The sequence below is a fragment of the Macaca nemestrina genome, chromosome 11 (genome assembly GCF_043159975.1).
Source record: "Macaca nemestrina isolate mMacNem1 chromosome 11, mMacNem.hap1, whole genome shotgun sequence".
Classification (NCBI taxonomy): domain Eukaryota; kingdom Metazoa; phylum Chordata; class Mammalia; order Primates; family Cercopithecidae; genus Macaca; species Macaca nemestrina.
The window spans coordinates 98,968,073-98,988,305 of record NC_092135.1 but is presented as its reverse complement, the minus strand read 5'-3'; the positions used below and the strand labels follow the sequence as shown (position 1 = coordinate 98,988,305).

Here is a 20,233-nt window from a genome sequence, read left to right as displayed (position 1 = left end):
AAAGAATGACAAAAACAGATTGGCATATATATATTTTATTTTACTTTATTAAATCTTACTAATATTCTGTAAGGGACAAACCAGACGAGTAGGTTATAGTGAAGAAATCTTATTTTGGAGAGTTAAGAAACCACTATGATACTTCCAGGTATTATCTTCAGTGATGCTTCTTATCTTTATTCAGGGAATTCAGGTAATATTCAGCTCCTACAGCTACCACAAATGCAGCAAATCCCCATTTGAATCCTTTAAAGAATACATCAAAAAAGGAAACACTCTTTGCAAAGCCGCCCATGTATCTCCAAGCTTCATTGCTAGAAAAAAAAAAAAGAAAAAATTATAATCATACGCAATTGTGTGTATATACATTGAATACATTTAATTTTCATCTTTCTAATTGACTTAAATGCTACCCTACAGAAGATCATCTAAGTGAATCGCAATAGGAATCTTTCTGTGGCATAGGATAATTAAGTATATGCCCAAGTTTCACATATAAAATAGAAGAATGAACACTTGATGGTTTCACATTTAATAGTCACATGCCTCAGGATTTTACAAAACCCTCAAATGCAAGACTCACTTCAGCTTATCTGTCACAGGTCAGATGGACTCTGCCCACACTAGTCATTATAACATCACGGAAAGATGATGTTAGAGACTTGGTATTTATCTTTGGTATGCCACTTATATTAGATTCAAAATCTTGTAGGCTGGGCAAGATACTTAGCCTGTCATGGTCTGCTTCCTGTTCTATTCAATGATGATTATTATCTCCTTTATAATATCATAAAGACTAAACAGGCTCATACATGATATATTTTGGCAGAGGAGTATGGAGTATGTAACACTTGACATTATTGCTACTATTCAAAAGGATCTCTGCTTCTCCCTACCATAGCAGCCTGAATTTTAGATGACTGACATCCTGCTCTGATAAGCACAAACCAGTGAAAAAATCATGTTATGAAAAACAAAAACCATTTAACTCTAGAAATATGACTTAGGAAATACGAAAGCTAATTAAATCTAATTGAGATACCAAAACCAGACAAAGATGTTAGAAGAAAAGCAGCTACAGAATAATATCCCTCATGAACATAGATGCAAATATTCTTTTTTTCTTTTTGGGATGGAGTCTTGCTCTGTCACTGAGGCTGGAGAGCAGTGGCACAATCTCAGCTCACTGCAACCTCCACCTCCTGGATTCAAGTGATTCAACCACCTCAGCCTCCCCAGTAGCTGGGATTACAGGCGCACACCACCACATCTGGCTAATTTTTTGTATTTTTAGTAGAGATGGGGTTTCACTACATTGGCCAGACTGGTTTCGAACTCCGGACCTCGTGATTCGCCCACCTTGGCCTCCCAAAGTGCTGGGATTACAGGCATGAGCCACAGCACCCAGTCGTTTTTTTTTTTTTTTTTAGTAGAGATGGGGTTTCACCGTATTGGCCAGGCTGGTCTCAAACTCCTGACCTCGTGATCCACCTGCCCTGGCCTCCCAAAGTGCTGGGATTACAGGCATAAGCCACTGTGCCCGGCCCATTTTTGTAATTTTAGTAGAGATGGGGTTTCGCCATGTTGGCCAGGCTGGTCTCAAACTTCCAGCCTCAAGTGATCCGCCTGCCTTGGCTTCCCAAAGTGCTGAGATTACACGCATGAGCCACCACACCTGGCACATATATTCTTAACAAAATTTTAGAAAATTGAATCCGGCAGGATATAAAAATGGTAATACATCATAATGAAGTAGGGTTCACTCCAGGAATGCAAGATTGGCTTATATTTGAAAATTAATAGAAGTAATTCGCCATATTAACAGAATAAAAAAGAAAAAACTAGGCCGGGCGCGGTGGCTCACGCCTGTAATCCCAGCACTTTGGGAGGCCGAGACGGGCGGATCACGAGGTCAGGAGATCGAGACCATCCTGACTAACACGGTGAAACCCCGTCTCTACTAAAAATACAAAAATTAGCCGGGCGCGGTGGCGGGCGCCTGTAGTCCCAGCTACTCGGGAGGCTGAGGCAGGAGAATGGCGGGAACCCGGGAAGGCGGAGCTTGCAGTGAGTGGAGATCGCGCCACTGCACTCCAGTCTGGGCGACAGAGCGAGACTCCGTCTCAAAAAAAAAAAAAAAAAGAAAAAACTATGAACATCTCAATAGACGCAGAAAAAGCATTTAACAAAATCCAATATCCATTAATGGTGATAACAGGATAGGCGTGGTGGCTCATGCCTGTAATCCTAGCACTTTGGGAGGTCGAGGCGTGTGGATCACCTGAGGTCGGGAGACCAGCCTGGCCAACATTTCAGTCTCTACTAAAAAAACAAGATTAGCTGGGTGTGGTGGTACATGCCTGTAATTCCAGCTACTCGGGAGGCTGAGGCAGGAGAACTGCTTGAACCCAGCAGGCGGAGATTGTGGTGAGCCAAGATCTCGCCATTGCATTCCAGCCTGGGAAACAAGAGCAAAACTCCATCTTAAAAAAAAAAAAAAAAAAAGTAATAATAAACAATAAAATGCTTAGTAATCTAGAAATAGAAAGAAATTCCTCATCTTAATAAAAGGCACCTAGGAGATCACTACAAGAAATATCATACTAAGTAGTGACCCACCAAATGTTTTCTGTCAGTTGGGAACAAGGCAAGGACGTCCACCACTTTCATTCAACATTATACTAGTGGTGTTAGCCAGTACAAAAATGGAAGAAAAAGAAATAAAAAGTTTACAAATTGAAAAGGAAGAAGTAACAATGTATTTGTAGACAGAATGATTGTTTATGAAGAACATTCTAACAAATCTGTAAAAAAAATCTACTTGAACTAAAAAGTGAACTTAGCAAGGTAATGAGATATAAAATCAACATATAAAAGTCAACTGTGTTTACAAGTATTAGCAATGAACAACTGGAAGTTGAGATTTTAAAATACTATTTACAATATCATCAAAAAATAAAATAATTCAGGCTGGGTGCTGTAGCTCAGATCTGTAATTCCAGCACTCTGAGAGGCTGAGGTGGTCAAATCACGTGAGCTCAGGATTTTGAGACCAGCCTGGGCAACAGAGGAAAACCTCGTCTCAACAAAAAATACAAAAATTAGATGGGCATGGTGGCACACACCTGTAGTCCCAGCTACTCGGGAGGCTGAGGTGGGTGGATGATTTCAGCCCAGGAGTTAGAGGCTGCAATGAGCCGAAACTGCACCACTGCCCTCCATCCTGGGCGACAGAGACTCTGTCTCCCAAACAAACAAACAAACAAACAAAACCAGGCATGATGGCTCACATCTGTAATCCTAGAACTTTGGGAAGCCGAGGCGAGTGGATCACTTGTCAGGAGTTCAAGACCAGCCTGGCCAACATGGTGAAACCCCATCTCTACTAAAAAAATACAAAAATTAGGCCTGGTGCGGTGGCTCATGCCTGTAATTCCAGCACTTTGGGAGGCCGAGGCGGGCGGATCATGAGGTCAGGATATTGAGACCATCCTGGCTAACATGGTGAAACCCCATCTCTACTAAAAAATACAAAAAATTAGCCGGGCGTGGTGGCGGGCGCCTGTAGGCCCAGCTACTTGGGAGGCTGAGGCAGGAGAATGGCGTGAACCCGGGAGGCGGAGCTGGCAGTGAGCTGAGACTGCGCCACTGCACTCTAGCCTGGGCGACAGAGCAAGACTCCATCTCAAAAAAAAAAAAAAAAAAAAAAAAAAAAAATTTGGAGATCTTATGCTATGTGATTTAAAGACAATGTGGTATTGGCATAAGGGTGGACATATTAATCAGGGTAACAGAATAGAGTCCAGACATAGATCCCATAGATACAGTCAATTTATTTTTTTATATTCTTGAGACAAGGTCTCTCTCTGTTGCCCAGGCTGCAGTGCAGTGGCCAGATCTTGGCTCACTGCCACCTGGACATACTGGGCTCCAATGATCTGCCCACCTAAGCCTCCTGAGTAGCTGGGACTACATGTGTGTGTCACCACATCTGGCAATTCTTAAAATTTTTTGTAGAGACAAAGTCTCCACGTACTGCCCAGGCTGGTTTCAAAATCCTGGGCTCAAGCGATTCGCCTGCCTTGGCCTCCCCATGTGCTGGAATTACAGGTGCGAGCCACCACCCTCATTGAGTGTCAAAAATCACTCAGTGGATTTTTGACAACATTCTTAAGGTAATTCAATGGAGGTACAATAGTCTTTTAATAAATGGTGCTGGAGCAACTGGATGTATATATGTAAAAATACTAACCTTCATCCTTACTTCATATGACACAAAAATGAACTCAAAACAGATCATAGAATGTAAGAAGAACTATAAAAGCTTCTAGAAGAAAACATAGAAGATAATCTTAGGGTGCAAAAAGCATACATTGTAAAATAAAAAAAATTGCTAAATTGTGAATTCATCAAAATTTAAAACTCTCTGAAAGACATTATTAAGAAAATAAAAAGAGGCCAGGCGCGGTGGCTCAAGCCTGTAATCCCAGCACTTTGGGAGGCCGAGACGGGCGGATCACAAGGTCAGGAGATCGAGACCATCCTGGCTAACACGGTGAAACCCTGTCTCTACTAAAAATACAAAAAAAAAACTTAGCCGGGCGAGGTGGCAGGCGCCTGTAGTCCCAGCTACTCGGGAGGCTGAGGCAGGAGAATGGCGTGAACCCGGGAGGCGGAGCTTGCAGTGAGCTGAGATCCGGCCACTGCACTCCAGCCTGGGTGACAGAGCAAGACTCCATCTCAAAAAAAAAAAAAAAAAAAAAAAAAAAAAAAAAAAAAAAAATTAAAAAAATATCCTTGCACAGGGTCATACTAACTTCTCTGTATTACAACTGTAGTATACATGTTTCTGAAGCAAGCACCACAAAACTTTTATCTGATAAAGGACTTACACTTAAAACAGGTGAATTTTACTATATATAAATGATATCTCAATAAAGCTGATTTAAACATTTTAATGTGGCCTGTAATCCTAGCACTTTGGGAGGCCGAGACGGGCGGATCACAAGGTCAGGAGATCGAGACCATCCTGGCTAACACGGTGAAACCCCGTCCCTACTAAAAATACAAAAATTAGCTGGGCATGGTGGGTAGTGTGCCTGTAATCAGAGCTACTCAGGAGGCTGAGGCAAGAGAATCGCCTGAACCCAGGTGGCGGAGGTTGCAGTGAGCCTAGATCGCACCACTGCACTCCAGCCTGGCAACACAGCAAAACTCCATCTCAAAAACAAAAACAAAAACAAAAACAAATCAGTAAATATTTTAGGCTTTGTGGGTAAAAGAGGTAAAATTGAAGCAATTATGTAGGTACATTTATAGGAAAACACACTTCCACAAATACCTTATTAATAAAATTCAAAATATAGTAAGTAACTCAGTACAATTTTTTTGTAATACAGGTCTACTGACGAAAAAAATGGAACTCCCATTTTGGGGGGTAACATTTTGCTTAACTGGGGCTCAAAGTAAAAAGCCATTTTTCATGATTCTCTGAGGAGAATACATTGAAAAGCAACATAGACACTTAATTCTCTAGGATACATTCTATCTAAATTGCTTAACTCATCTTACCGGCCCCATGGATCCCTTAGCCCTTTTGCAGCCAGCTTCTTCTGGATATCTTCTAATGGTGTCCCTTCTATCTTCCATTGTCTATAATCTGGAAGTTCCATTTTATGGTGTCCATGTTCATGTCCATGTCCATGGGCCATGTCTATAAGGAAAATATTAACACAAGTGAGATATATGCAAATTGTAGATATCAAATACCCAAATTTATTGTTTATGTTTTAAGGTGAAGCATTTAATATTTTTTAAAAAAAAGCCAATATAAATACTTGTAAATTTCAGTTAAAAGATTTTATAAAAGTGTCTTATTCCACAACCACGTTCAGTTAGGAAATACACATACACAAAATATAAAAAAGAAAAATAACTGGCAATCCCACCACTCAGAGATAACCACTTACTATCTGGTTCTTTTCTTCATTATAACAATAGTAAACATTTATGGAGTCCTATGTGCCAGGTGTACTATGCTAAGATGCTTTATGTGTATTAACTCCATTACTTCTAAAACAACTCTTTGAACTTAAATTATGAGTTCCCCATTTTACAGATAAGGACAATGAGACTCCAAGCAGTTAAGTAACTTTCCAAAGGTAACTATAGTAATGGTACAGCTGGGATTAGAACCTTGCAGTTTAGTTTCAGAACCCTGCTCCTAACTTCTTCTTCTTATTATTACTTTTTTTTGAGACGGAGTCTTGCTCTGTCGCTCAGGCTGGAATGCAGTGGTGGATCTCGGCTCATTGCAAGCTCTGCCTCCCGAGTTCACGCCATTCTCCTGCCTCAGCCTCCCGAGTAGCTGGGACTACAGGCGCCTGCCACCACGCCCGGCTAATTTTTTGTATTTTTAGTGAAGACAGGGTTTCACCGTGTTAGCCAGGATGGTCTCGATCTCCTGACCTCGTGATCTGCCCACCTTGGCCTCCCAAAGTGTTGGGATTACAGGTGTGAGTCACCACGCCCGGCCTCCTGCTCCTAACTTCTAAGCAATATTGTTTTCCTTTTGAATCCTTTCATAATGCATAAATATATATAACAAAAAGGTTATACATACTGTTTTAAAAATTTTTCTTTAGATGATTCTTTTAAAATGCAGTAATGCTTTTAAATACATATGATTACATGAAGAGTTTCTTTAAAGAGACAGATAGTAAATATTTTAGGCTTTGTGGGTAAAAGAGGTAAAATCGAGGCAATCATGTAGGTACATTTATAGGAAAACACACTTCCAGAAATACCTTATTGATAAAATTCAAAATATAATATGTAACTGAGTACAATTTTGTTGTAATACCGGTCTACTGACAAAAAAAAATGGGACTCCCATTTTGGGGGGTAACATTTTGCTTAACTGGGGCTCAAAGTTAGTGATCCTTAGCATCAAACTGATTACAAATGTTCATTTGTAAAAACCATTCTTAGCTCATGGACCTTACAAAAATAGGCACTGGGCTGGATTTGGTCCACAGGCTGCAGTTTGCCGATCCCTGAACTGGGCCAACAGAGACCTTAGGACTCCTTTTTAATCAATAAACTTGCTTCTTTAAATAAAACATGTCCTCAATGGTTATATAAATACTTCAGTTTTACTAGTGTTATTTTAATATATAATATAAAAATAAACCAGCTCAGTCTTCATTTAAATTGCTAATTCAAATTAATGGGTATGGTTTAATAACACTATACTATAATTTGTATAAGGTTGGCAGTAGCAATTCTTTTTTTTTTTTTATTTTCCCAAATTCTAATTACTTGGCAAACAGTAGCAATTCTATAATCACTGCTTTTCCAGAAGTAAAATCAAGTAACTATTACCATTATGTCCATATTTATAACTATGAACAGGCCCAATAAGGTAGGATTTCTTTTTTTTTTTGAGACAGAGTTTTGCTCTTTTTGCCCAGGCTGGAGTGCAATGGTGCGATCTTGGCTCACAGCAACCTCCATCTCCCGCGTTCAAGCGATTCTCTTGCCTCAGCCTTCTGAGTAGCTGGGATTACAGGCATGCGTCACCACGCCCGGCTAATTTTGTATTTTTAATAGAGACGGGGTTTCCCCATGTTGGTCAGGCTGGTCTCGAACTCCCGACAGGTGATGTGACTGCCTCGGCCTCCCAAAGTGCTGGGATTATAGGCATGAGCCACTGCGCCCGGCCTGGTAGGATTTCTTATATTGCATCTTACAAGATAGAAGTAATTATTAGAAAGTGTATATTAAAGACACATTATTGGGAGGCTGAGGGATGAGAATCGAGTGAACCCAGGAGGCAGAGGTTACGGTGAGCCAAGATGGTCCCACTGCACTCAGGCCTGGGCAACAGAGCGAGACTCTGTCTCAAAAAATAAATAGTTCCAAGATATGAGGAAAAACTTGTACATACTAACTGTGAAAAACCAACACTTATTATTTGTAAACATGTTAAGATACTAAAAAAACATTATGTTGATGATTTTCACATTTAATTTTATATATATATATATATATATATATATATATATATATATATATATTTTAAAGATAGAGGGTCTTGCTCTGGATCATAGCTCACTGCAGCCTCAAACTCCTGGGCTCAAGTGATTGTCCTGCCTCAGCCTCCTGAGTAGCTAGGACTACAGGAGCGTGCACAATGTCTGGCTAATTTTTAAATGTTTTATAGCGATGGAACCTCCCTATGTTGTCCAGGATGGTCTCAAACTCCTGGCCTCAAATGATCCTCGATCCTCTGGCATAGGCCTCCCAAAATGCTGGGATTACAGTGGGGTTACAACCATGCCCAGGAGGATTTTCACATTTAAATGAAAATGAAAATCAATACTCTCAAACACAAGTTAAAACTACAACACAACTCTGATTGAAACATTTAACCCATTATTACTTGGTAGATTCAATAAAATGAAGGAAAAAATTATGGTGTCAGATTTCGGACTGACTTTTGAGACTGAATACATTTATTACAAAAGAAGACCATTACGAGTGTTTATTTAGAATGATAATGTCTTGGTTTCTGCATACCATGTTTTCAAAAAATCTTTTTTAAAATAAGGCTTCATTTTAAAAATGCTTAAAGAGATTACAAGACAAACCCTTATTTTGGCAAATGTCACTTCTAGAATATTAACCTGAGGATCAATGTATTTGGAAGAGAGTATAAAACAAAGGGTCAAGAATTTTGATAAAATAGCTTTTGAAAATAAAAGTTGAAACATTACCATGGTATAAAGACTATTTTGAAATTACAATACTACTGTGCTTAAACTATTAAGTAATTTGAAAGATAAATCTTTGAAAGAAAACATGAAAGTATACATACCCTCATTTCTCCTCTACAAATTTATTTATATATACATTCAATGTATTTTCTCTTCTACCTAATTATTTCAGAAGTATCCTTTTCATAGGAATTTACTAGATATAAATTTAAATGACTTTTCAAAAAGAGCAGAAAGTTGAAAACACTATCTCTAGGAAACCTTTCATTTTCTTTTTTCTTTTTTCTTTTTCAGTTTTTTTTACAGACAGGATCTTCCTATGTTGCCCAGGCTGCTGTTGAACTCCTGGCCTCAAGCATTCCTCCCTCCTTGGCCTCCTAAAATATTGGGATTACAGGCGTGAGCCATGGCACCTGGCCCATTTTTCTTTTTAAACTTATTTCTATTTCCAAATAGCCATAAATCAAACAATGATATCGTGATCATGTAAAGTAAGAGCTTGAAATTCTCCTACTTTGCACTAGTAAAAGTAAAATCCAAGGCAAATCGCTTAATTTCCCCGAACTTCAGTTTCTTCATATAACATGAGGATAAAACCTACCTTGCAAGATTGTTGAGAGCTGAGGAAAACACATTGTGATGTACCTTCTACTTTCACACTTAGGTGGTGAGAATGCAACTGAGCACAACCATTCTGAAAAACTGGCATGACCTAGAAAAGCTGAACATGGCCGGGTGCAGTGGCACATGCCTGTAATCCCAGCACTTTGGGAGGCCGAGGCAGGCGAATCACTTGAGGCCAGGAGTTGAGACCAGCCTGGCCAACATGGGGAAACCCTGTCTCTACTAAAAATACAAAAATTAGCCAGGTGTGGTGGCACACACCTGTAGTCCCAGCTACTCAGGAGGCTGAGGCAGGCTGAGGCAGGAGAATCACTTGAAACCAGGAGGTGGCGGTTGCAGTGAGCCAAGACTGCACCACCGCACTCCAGCCTGGGTGACAGAGTAAGACTCTATCTCAAAAAAAAGAAAAAAGAAAAGCTGAACATACGAATACCTTATGGCCATCAATTCCACTCCTAGTACATATATTCTAGATAGACACCGTCCAATATGGTAGCCACTAGCACTTGAAATGTGGCTGGTACAATTGGGAACTGGGAATTTTAATTTAATTTTAATTAATTTAACCCCAAAACAGATGATCAAATTGTTATTAGAAAATACTAAAGTGTCTTTGGAGGCCAGGCGCAGTGGCTCACGCCTGTAATCCCAGCACTTTGGGAGGCTGAGGCAGGTGGAACACCTGAGGTCAGGAGTTCAAGAAAAGCCTAATCAACATGGCAAAACCCCATCTCTACTAAAAATAAAAAAATTAGTTGGGCATGGTAGTGTATGCCAGTAGTTCCAGCTACTAGGGAGGGTGAGACAGGAGAATCACTTGAACCTGGGAGGTGAAGGTTGCACTGTGCTGAGATTGCACCACTGCACTCCAGCCTGGGCAACAGAGTGAGACTCTGTCTCAAAATAAATAAATAAATAAATAAAAATAAAAAAAAAAGTAAATAAAATAAAGTGTCTTTGGAACAATTTGGATATATGAATTTACTTTATCAACTGTAAATCTTATGATCACAGATCAAAGGTTTCCATTTATGGAATATAAAAAATATATTTAAAATATTTTCTTAGAGACATCAAGACTCTTGTCTCTAAAAAAACAAAAGAAAATTTTTTAGGCCGGGCGCGGTGGCTCAAGCCTGTAATCCCAGCACTTTGGGAGGCCGAGACGGGCGGATCACAAGGTCAGGAGATCGAGACCATCCTGGCTGACACGGTGAAACCCCGTCTCTACTAAAAAATACAAAAAACTAGCCGGGCGAGGTGGCGGGCGCCTGTAATCCCAGCTACTCGGGAGGCTGAGGCAGGAGAATGGCGTGAACCCGGGAGGCGGAGCTTGCAGTGAGCTGAGATCCGGCCACTGCACTCCAGCCTGGGCGGCAGAGCGAGACTCCGTCTCAAAAAAAAAAAAAAAAAAAAAAAAAAAAAAAAGAAAATTTTTTTTTTGAGATAGCCTCACTCTGTCACCAGGCTGGAGTGCAATGGGTGGTGTGATCTCGGCTCAGTGCAACCTCCGCCTCCTGGATTCTAGTGATTCTCCTGCCTCAGCCTCCCGAGTAGCTGGGATTACAGGCATGCGCTACCACAACCGGCTAATTTTTTGTACTTTTAGTAGAGACAGGGTTTCACCATGTTGGTCAGGATGGTCTCGATCTCCAGACCTAATTATCCACCCAAAGTGTTGGATTACAGACGTAAGCCACCATGCCCAGCCTAAGAAAAATGTTTTTAAAAGAATCTTTATAGCCACATTGTTTATTCTATCTCCCAACTGTAAACAACCCAAATGTCCAATTACAACAGAAGCGATTATGGTATAGTCACACTATATATTATACAACCAAAAACTACATGCAAAAGTATGATTGAATCTTCACAAATATAATAATGAGCAAGGGGTGAGTCAGAAAAAAAATACACATGCACTCGGATCCTATTTATATAAATTGAAACGCCTAACAATTCATTTTTTTAGGAATTCATCATAGATGGAAAAATTAAAGTAAAACAAGTGAGTGCTTAGCACAAGTCAGGATAATGGTTACCTCTTGGTGGAGGAGATGGAATCACAGAAACATACAGGCAGCTTCTAAGGCAGTGTTTTTCAACCAATTTTTAATTATTGTCCCTGTAAGGAACCTCTCTAGACATTTTATTCCTAATCACGACCCTCCCACCATGAAAATTTAACACTACATACACACTATATATGTTTATATACTGTGGCCCTTTGGAGGGACACAACTCATTGTAGTAACTAAGACCTACTACCCCAGCCCCACCAATTTTCACCCCCCTGAAATGCAAAATCACCCCTGTTAAGAATGCATGTTCTAAGGTATTGGCAATGCTTTATTTTCTAATTTAAGAGGTGGTTACGGGAGTGTCTGCTTCTGTTAGTTATAATTTTAAAAAATGTATGTTTTATACACCCTTCTGTATGTATACTTGACAATAAAAAATAAAATTAGAAAAATTGACTTAAATTGTGCTGAGGACTGAAAAATGGTGGTTATTTCCGTTTCAGAGCAGCTCAAATAACAGTAAGGAAATTAATTAAATAAAGAAAAAAACATGCAACCAAAAATTTAAAAAGCTATCTATCTGTGTCTGAAGTGAATCTAAAAGTCTGATGAGGATCAACTTCCACTAAAGGAAGCTGGCTCTAAGAAGATGTGTGCTGGTATCCTTTCCCTAAGAAAGAAATAAGAAGATAATGCCACTTCCACTACGTGCAATTTTAGTTTACCGAAGACTATCAAGTATATATCTTAACTTCCTCGTATTTAAAAAACTGTGATTATATGAATATTAGGAAATAACAAATGAACTGTTTTACTTTTAGTGATGCTGTTCTTCTGCCTTTGTTCTATTCAAAGCCAAACAAAGACAATTTTGCGTGTGGCAAAGGCGGGAAAAAGCACTTTTATGTAACAACTACAGTAATGCTCACTGAATCCTCCAATCACCCCTCCCTACCCCAACTTAAACTTAGACTTCATTAGTTCTCGCCTGCTAGTTCTTTGATCTCCCTTCCAGCCTCCCATCCTTCTCCATTTATTTAGTCTCTCCTTTTCTACACTCCCCAGAATAGAATCTAGCTCTTAATCCTAATCAACGGGTCTCCCACCAACTCCCTAATTTACCTGAATTCAATCTGACCTCTCAGGACACTCAACTCTGCAACCAGAACCAACCGGAAGCGGAGGTTGTCACCTCGAGTTTCTCACGGCAGGAAAGCGGAGAAGCCGCTTAACGTTCCGGTACTGGGTTAGAGATTCCTAAATCAGGAAGAGATTACATGAAGGAGGCTGGAAGTCGATTATCTTCCCCACATATGTGCATCTTCAATCTGACTGAGGTAACAGATACTGTAGAAGAGAAAAAGGCGGGGAAGAGAACATGTTCTTCTTGCTTGGGGACGGAACCCTTAGACACCGCACAGGGGGCAGGGTCGCGGACATACTGAAGCCAATCAGGGAGGCTGTTGTTGAGCGCGTGCTCTCACCCAATGAAAGGGTTGGTTGTTGCGCTGCAGTTGGCAGGCTGCTGCGGGAGGCGGTGGCAGTAGGAAGCCGGAGACAGCAGGGTGACAGGTAGGCGGTGGTACTGTCTTTGGGGGACGCAAAGTGCTAGGTGAAGAGGGTTTTTCTTCTCCTTCGGCCGCGGAAACTACAGAGGGTAGCTGGCGTGGGTGGTCTGGAAAGGCGGTAGTTGGTGTGTTGGTGGTCCCAGAACCTCTCGTAAACCAGGTAACATCTTGGGAGGGTCCTGAGGAGGAGAAGGCTGCAGCCGAGGCGGGTGGAAGCCGAGCCCTGTGGGGCGACGTGGGGGCCCACCTAGGGCGTGGGGGCTGCGCTGGCGCCAGCAGAGAGGGAGGAGAGAGGCGGGAGCAAGGCGGTGTAGTGAGGGCTGAAGGGATTCCTTGCACAAAGCCCTAGGCGAGAAAAGGACACGGTATTGAAGACAGCTAAGAAATCCCAGTGATTGCTTCTTAGGGCTATTTCCTGGGGGTGGTGAAGGGGAGCGGAGAAGAAAAATATTTACGGGCGGTCAGATCCTGAAAACTCATTATTGCTGTACATTATGTAATCTTTGGCGGTTATTTACCCAAACAACTAGGTTGCCCCTCCTGGGAGAGAAGGTCTTTCAACCTATTAATGTATTAGAACACTTTTTTCTTTGGCTTGAGTGTCTTTTACCTTGGCAGGTTCTGTAGGCGAAGGGTGGTAGCATGGAGGATAGAGTAGTCACGAAGAGCTTATCCCAAATATGGACTTGACTTGACAGATACTAGGTTGCGATGAATGTGGTTCATGTTTTGTAGTTTGCAGTTTCATGTTTTGTAGTTTGTGAATTTATTTGAGGGTCAAGGCTGACAACATTTAAAAAAAATCTTCAGGAAAGTGGGGATCCTTAAAAAATTTACAGTGGGAGCTAAGTGTAAGTTGGAAAATGAGTAGAAAATTAGTTGGCAGATCCCTTCCTCCCCCCAGGATATTGTGGAAGTTAGCAACTGTGCAAATAAGGTGGTGGTCTGAATTTGGGCAAAAAAGTCAATTTTTTTTTTTTTTTTTTGAGACGGAGTTTCGCTCTTGTTGCCCAGGCTGGAGTGCAATGGCGCGATCTCGGCTCACAGCAACCTCCGCCTCCCGAATTCAAGCCATTCTCCTGCCTCAGCCTCCGAAGTAGCTGGGATTACAGGCATGCGCCACCACGCCCGGCTAATTTTGTATTTTTAGTAGAGACGGGGTTTCTCCATGTTGGTCAGGCTGGTCTCGAATTCCGGACCTCAGGTGATCCGCCTGCCTCGGCCTCCCAAAGTGCTAGGATTACAGGCGTGAGCCACCGCGCTTGGCCGAAAAAAGTCAACTTTTAAGTAGTTTGTTCTGTAAACAAGTCTGATAAGCTAGTTATGAATTATTAGGTTTAAAAAGTGGACTCTGAACCTCTCGGGCAGAGGCAAAATATATTTATAGATATAATTAACTAAATTATCTTATTTTTAAAAAGTTTTATAATTCATTGTTTCCACAATAAAATGTAGAATTAAAATAGGAATTCTATTCAGTATGTGTTATGGAAGGGCAAACGACATAAAAACTTGATTTTATAGCTCATTGAAAAACAATTTTCAAAGAAGCACTGGAAAATAATTTTAAAGGAAGCGTTATAAATTTCTAAAATGTAAGGTGCTTGAAATATTGTCTTTAGCTTAGGAGATAAGGTCTAATGTAGTATCAGCAACTCTATAATTTTCCTAAATTTATTTCAGTAGTGCATGTCAGAAAAACTTTATAAGATGTGATTTTTTTCTATTAATGATAATTTATATTCCTGTATATGAACCTAAGTCAAAATTTCGGTTTTTTCTCAAAATTTTAATTGGGAAAGAGGAGCATCATTAAAGTTTGTTTGTTCCCAGATGTTCTCAGTACTGAAATATTTGAGAATGCTTTAGATAAAAATTTTAATTGACGTTTGGTGTTTTGTTCTTTGACTTTTCTCTTTTTCCAAGAATAATGCAATCTCAGTCACAAAGGAAATTTCTGGTTCTATTTTAGGTGCAATTCTGTAGTGTTTTGAGTACCAGTTAAATCTTTGCTTTTATGCGTGTGTGTGTGTGTGTGTGTGTGTGTGTGTTTCTTATGTAACCAGCCTACTAGAGCTGTCTTAGAGAACTAATGGCTGATTTTGAATGGCCAGTAGGTGTCATTGTAGAATGCAGTAAGTTGAGCATGGAGTAGGAAATTAACAAGTAGTTAAAGAAACACTAGTCCAAATTAGCATATAGTGTGGTTAGATGGTTATTTATACGTTATAGAAGTTCTCTCTTATGAAACATTTCAGTATTGGAGCTGTTTATAAGGAATTTGAAACAATGATTGTAAAGGAGTTTGTTTGCCATAAAATAGACCTTGAAAGTGTGTTTTTTAGCCCAGCCCTTAAACTATCTTGACATGTGATTCAGATTTAAGTTTGATTATTTGTAATACACAGTTTTGGCGTCGTGTAATAGTTTATTAAGTTCTAGAATGATTGAGATTTTCAGCTTGAATCTTATAGAAAAACCAATGCTACATAATGAAAAACTGATAAAATATGGGCAGTAGTTTCAAAACTAGTTATCACAATCGTACTTTGTATTGTTCTTTTTTTTCCCCCTTAGAGATCCTTGTTCCGAGTTACTGTTCTTTTAAAGCCAGAACAGAAGATTTTTTTGTCTGTCATTGTCTGTGGCTTCTTATTTCTTTTGATTTCCAGAGTTGTTTCTTTTTACATTTTTATCTGCTTAGACTATGTGCTTTTCTCGGGATGTTGAACTGAACATTTATCACTGACTAAAATGTAGTGGATTCTGGAGGGAGCCAGCACAGAAAGCTCTGAAAGTAGCTTACATCTGTTCTGAGTACAGCTCCTTACCTTTCTAGCCTTCTGTTGAGCCCTTGTCACTTGTTAGCTCTGCTCCTCAAGCCTGTGATTGATACAGTGTTTTTAAAAAGTTTGGAACTAATTTAAGAATTCTTCATGGAGTTGGAAATAGATACCTCAAAACAATTTAGGAGTTTTTAAAAAGGCATACACATATCACTTATATCATCTCCACTTCCCTTCAGAATCTTACAGATGAGAGGAGTGTGAAGGGGGTAGATGTATTTTGGAAACAAATTCCCTTGATTATTTGATTCACCACTGGTTTCCACTTCAGAGTGGAAGTGCCTTGATCTAATTCAAAGACTCTGACACTTGTGGTATGAAGCAGTAGTAGTTTCAGTTTAGAGAAAGGGCTGCCATATCTACTAATTTGCTAGTATTTTTATAGCTCAATAAATTGTCATTTCATGTCATAGCTAGGATAGCTTTTTTTTTCTTTCTTTCTTTTTTTTTTTTTGAGACAGAGTTTCGCTCTTGTTGCCCTGGCTGGAGTGCAGTGGCACGATCTTGGCTCACAGCAACCTCCGCCTCCCAGGTTCAAGCCATTCTCCTGCCTCAGCCTCCGAAGTAGCTGGAATTACAGGCATGTGCCACCACGCCCGGCTAATTTTGTATTTTTTTAGTAGAGACGGGGTTTCTACTAGTTGGTCAGGCTGGTCTTGAACTCCCGACCTCAGGTGATCCACCTGCCTCGGCCTCCCAAAGTGCTGGGATTACAGGCGTGAGCCACCGCACCCAGCCTGTCATAGCTAGGATAGTTTTTCTAGCCAGGAGCTGGAGTTGCGAGAAATGAAAATTGTGCTGAATGTTTTGGTTTGGATTAGTTCTTACTTAGCACTTATCTGCTTTCCATAAATCAAACTAATTTCTTTCATGATTCAGACCTGTGCTAATTTGTATAGACATTTATATCCTATTCTCTTACTGTCCCTGAAAGCTATCTAGTTCTAGAATTAAACTAAAATTGGAAAATAAGAGTTGGAGTAATTCAAGGTTGTTTTCTGATAATGATATATGATGAACATATGCATTAATCTTTGCATAAACATTCCACTCAGTAATATATACTAAAAATTGGCATTGCAAATGTGTTTACCTTGACTTGGGTCCAGTTTAGAAACTTACAGTTCATCTTTGTGAATTCTAGACTTTCTGTTTGAGTATCTGGCTGCCATGGAGACAAATCTGAGGAAAAGTATGAGTAGACTTTAATTTTAGAGAAAAGCGTAAAAACCCAATTATGTAATATATTAAGAGGTGTGACTTTGATTATTTATAGAATTATAGTACTTTCTAGTTTTGAAATATAACTGCCAAAAAAGTAGTCATAAAATATGGTAAATGGCATCAATTTATTGAATGGCAAAGCATGGGTTACAGAATATCTATTTTGTCCTATTTTAACACATGAAACTTCAAAAAGTGTTAGAATCCAATTTATCCATCACCTTTGTCATTATGAATACTTAACTGTTGATAGTGCTTGATTCTTTTTTTTTTTTTCTGGTGAAAAGATATTAAGATATATACTTAGAATTAGCCAGCCGAACTCAGTTTAGATGATCCCAATTTTGTTGGCAACCTCCAAAGCATCATAATCAGGAGCCAGTCAAACATATGCCTTCTTCTCTTCATCAGGTCTGATTAGGGTCTTGACCTTGGCCTTATCGATGGTAAAGAGCTTCTTTATAGCCTATTTGACCTGGTGCCTGTTGACTTTAACGTCCACAATGAACACAAGTATGTTGTTGTCTTGTATCTTCTTCATGGTAGCCTCAGTGATCAGCAGGAACCTGATGATGGCATAGTGGTGAAGCTTCTTTCTCCTTGTATCCTGCTATCTTACAAGGATATTTGGGCTACCTCTGGGGCTGCCTTGGGCCACTGGGACATGGGTGACTTGTGGATCTTCTTTTTTTGTGTATGTGGTTGTGGACACCTTTCAGCACTGCTTTCTTGGCCTTCAAAGCCTTTGCTTTGGCTTCTGCTTTAAGAGGGGGTAGGAGCTTCCTTCTTCGCCTTTGGCACTATCTTGTGAAAAGAGTCTCCCTGATTCTTAATTAATATAGACTTTTGTTAGCTACTAAGACTTGCCAATTAACCTCCTTAAATTCCTTTCCATATATATATATATATATATATGGATGAGAGAGACAAGTTAGATACTGAGCAGGGACTGAAAGTTATACTTTTTCCATATTCTTTTCTATTGAGGCTTTTTAATCTGTGCATTCATTCTTTTTAAAATTTATTTATTAGTTTATACTTTTTAAATGAAAAAGGGTGTGGGGATGGGAGAGAATATACTACTGTCCTGTCTACATTATAGGGTAACTGTAAGACTCAAATAGAAAACATAATGGCTGGGCACAGTGGCTTGTGCCTGTAATCCCAGCATCTTGGGAGGCCGAGGTGGGTAGATCACTTGAGGTCAGGATTTCAAGATCAGCCTGGCCAACATGGTGAAACCCTGTCTTTACTAAAAATACAAAAGTTAGCTGGGCATGGTGGTGCACACCTGTAGTGCCAGCTACTCGAGTGGCTGAGGCAGGAAAATTGCTTGAACCTAGGAAGTGGAGGTTGCAGTGAGCCAAGATTGTGCCACTGCACTCCAGCCTGGGTGATGAAGTGAGACTGTATCTCCAAAAAAAAAAGGCAAGAAAACATGAAGGACTTTTTAAAAATCTAAAGTTAATTTGAATTTGCAGTATTTTACAGTATCTACTGTTTATGGAAAATACTAGGGGAAATGAATATAAAATTTAAGACTTAAATGTTTCTGTTCCTTAAGGTTCTGAATCTTCTCTCATTTTATACTTTGTTACTCTGTGATCTTTTTTATTTAATTAGCATCCAAATATGATGGTTCTCAAATCTGTGTCTCTAATCCAGAGCTTTCCCTTGAACTTTAGTTCCTATTCTATACATGTAATTGCCTGCTGGATGAAGATGATCTACAGGTCCTTCAAATATAATATGTTTAAAAGTGAATTCATGTTTTCCCTTTTATCATCTTTCTAATCTGCTGGAACTGAAACCCTGATGTTGTCTATCTTTAACACTTACCCCTCATCTGAGCAATGCTAGGTTCTGTTGACTTTACCTTCTTACTCTTTTTTTGATTCCATGTACTTCTCTCAATTTCTATAGTGGCTAGAAATATTATGAAGAGTTAGGGCCTGGAGGCAACGGTCTAGATTAGAATCCCAGCTCCACTATTTACATCTCAGTGTCCTTATCTTTAGAAATAGAGTTATACAAGCCAACAATTGCAGTCTTGGGCATTTGTTCGAGAGAAACTGAAACTTACATTCATATAAAAATTTGTGTGATTTCTCATAGCATCTTTATTCCTAATAGCCAAAAACTGGAAACATAAATGTTCTTCAACAGGTTAAATAGACTATAGTGCATCTGTATCATGGACTGCTATGCAGCAATAAAAAGGAATGGACTGTTTGATATGTAACAACTTGAATGGGTCTCAAGTGAAAAAAATGTGAAAATTGCATATTCCATGATTCCATTTATGTAACATTCTTGAATACTAAAAATAAAGAGATGGAGAACAGATTCGTGGTTGCCATGGTTTAGTTATCAAGGAGAGGGGAGTGGGTGGGACTACAAGAGTGTCTTGGTGACAGAACAGTTCTGTATCTTGATTGTGGTGGTAATTACATGAGTCTACATATGTGATAAAATTGCATAGAGCTATACACACACATATACATGAGTGCTTGTAAAACTGGTTAGATCTGAATAAACTTTGTAGACTGTAGCAATGTCAATTTCCTGGTCTTGATATTTTACTGTAGTTATTCAAGGTGTTCCCATTGAGGGAAAATGGGCAAAGGGTACATGAGACCTGCTGGCAATTTTTTTTCAACTTCCCATGAGTCTATAATTTCAAAATTAAAGGTTTTTAAGAAGAGTTGTTAGGATTAAATGAGCAGATACACAGAATATTTTTATTATAGTACTTGGTGCACAATAAATATTAGCTGCTATTAATAGTAATAGCAGCAGTAGTAGTTGTTCAAGCCTCTAACCTCTCACTGGGCGGCTCACTAGGACCATTTCAACAGTTGCCATATATATATATATATATAAATTATATATATAAATCTAATTAATATATTTAATAATTATTATCATATTTGGAGACAAGGTCTCACTCTGTTGCCCAGGCTGGAGTGCAGTGGTGCAATTACAGCTCACTGCGGCCTCTACCTCCTGAACTCAGATGATCTTCCCATCTCTGCCTCTTGAGTAGCTGGGATCACAGGTGCTTGCTACCACGCCTGCAGGGTAGTTGGCAAGCTGGAGACTCAGGAGAGCTGATGGTATAGTTCCAGTCAGACACAGTCCAAATGCCTGAGAACCAGAGATAACATAGTAGC

The 20,233-nt window shown here is 39.6% G+C and overlaps 2 protein-coding genes across 9 annotated transcripts in view; one reads left to right on the top strand and one right to left on the bottom strand.

Annotated features, from left to right (window-relative positions):
* Positions 1–29: 29 nt before the first annotated feature.
* On the bottom strand, positions 30–12,839 carry LOC105468110 (NADH:ubiquinone oxidoreductase subunit B3). 3 transcript variants are annotated; one of them, XM_011718099.3, is made up of 4 exons: positions 12,545–12,839; positions 11,444–11,487; positions 5,572–5,713; positions 30–314 (listed from the first exon to the last, which is right to left on the bottom strand). In XM_011718099.3, exons 3-4 carry the CDS (start codon positions 5,709–5,711, stop codon positions 158–160), a joined length of 297 nt encoding a protein of 98 aa, XP_011716401.1. In that variant the 5' UTR covers positions 5,712–5,713; positions 11,444–11,487; positions 12,545–12,839; the 3' UTR covers positions 30–157. The 3 variants fall into 3 exon arrangements, with proteins under 3 accessions (XP_011716401.1, XP_011716400.1, XP_011716402.1); XM_011718098.3 differs by lacking the exon at positions 11,444–11,487 and having other exon boundaries at positions 12,545–12,836; XM_011718100.3 differs by lacking the exon at positions 12,545–12,839 and having other exon boundaries at positions 11,444–11,503.
* A 58-nt stretch (positions 12,840–12,897) lies between these two features.
* The window catches only part of HYCC2 (hyccin PI4KA lipid kinase complex subunit 2), an 85,231-nt gene continuing 77,895 nt past the window's right edge, over positions 12,898–20,233 (top strand). For 3 of the 6 annotated variants that reach the window (XM_011718101.2, XM_071073161.1, XM_071073158.1), the window contains exon 1: positions 12,898–12,994. The gene's annotated coding sequence lies outside the window, so the exon portion shown is untranslated. The other 3 variants (XM_071073162.1, XM_071073160.1, XM_071073159.1) reach the window with 3 other exon arrangements.

Bases quoted from the DNA above. Each gene is read 5' to 3' on its own strand.
- LOC105468110 (XM_011718099.3), bottom strand. From the start codon at position 5,711: ATGGCCCATGGACATGGACATGAACATGGACACCATAAAATGGAACTT. The intron at 315-5,571 runs GTAAGATGAGTT...TTTTTTTTCTAG, and splicing joins CTAAGGGATCCATGGGGCCG to CAATGAAGCTTGGAGATACA.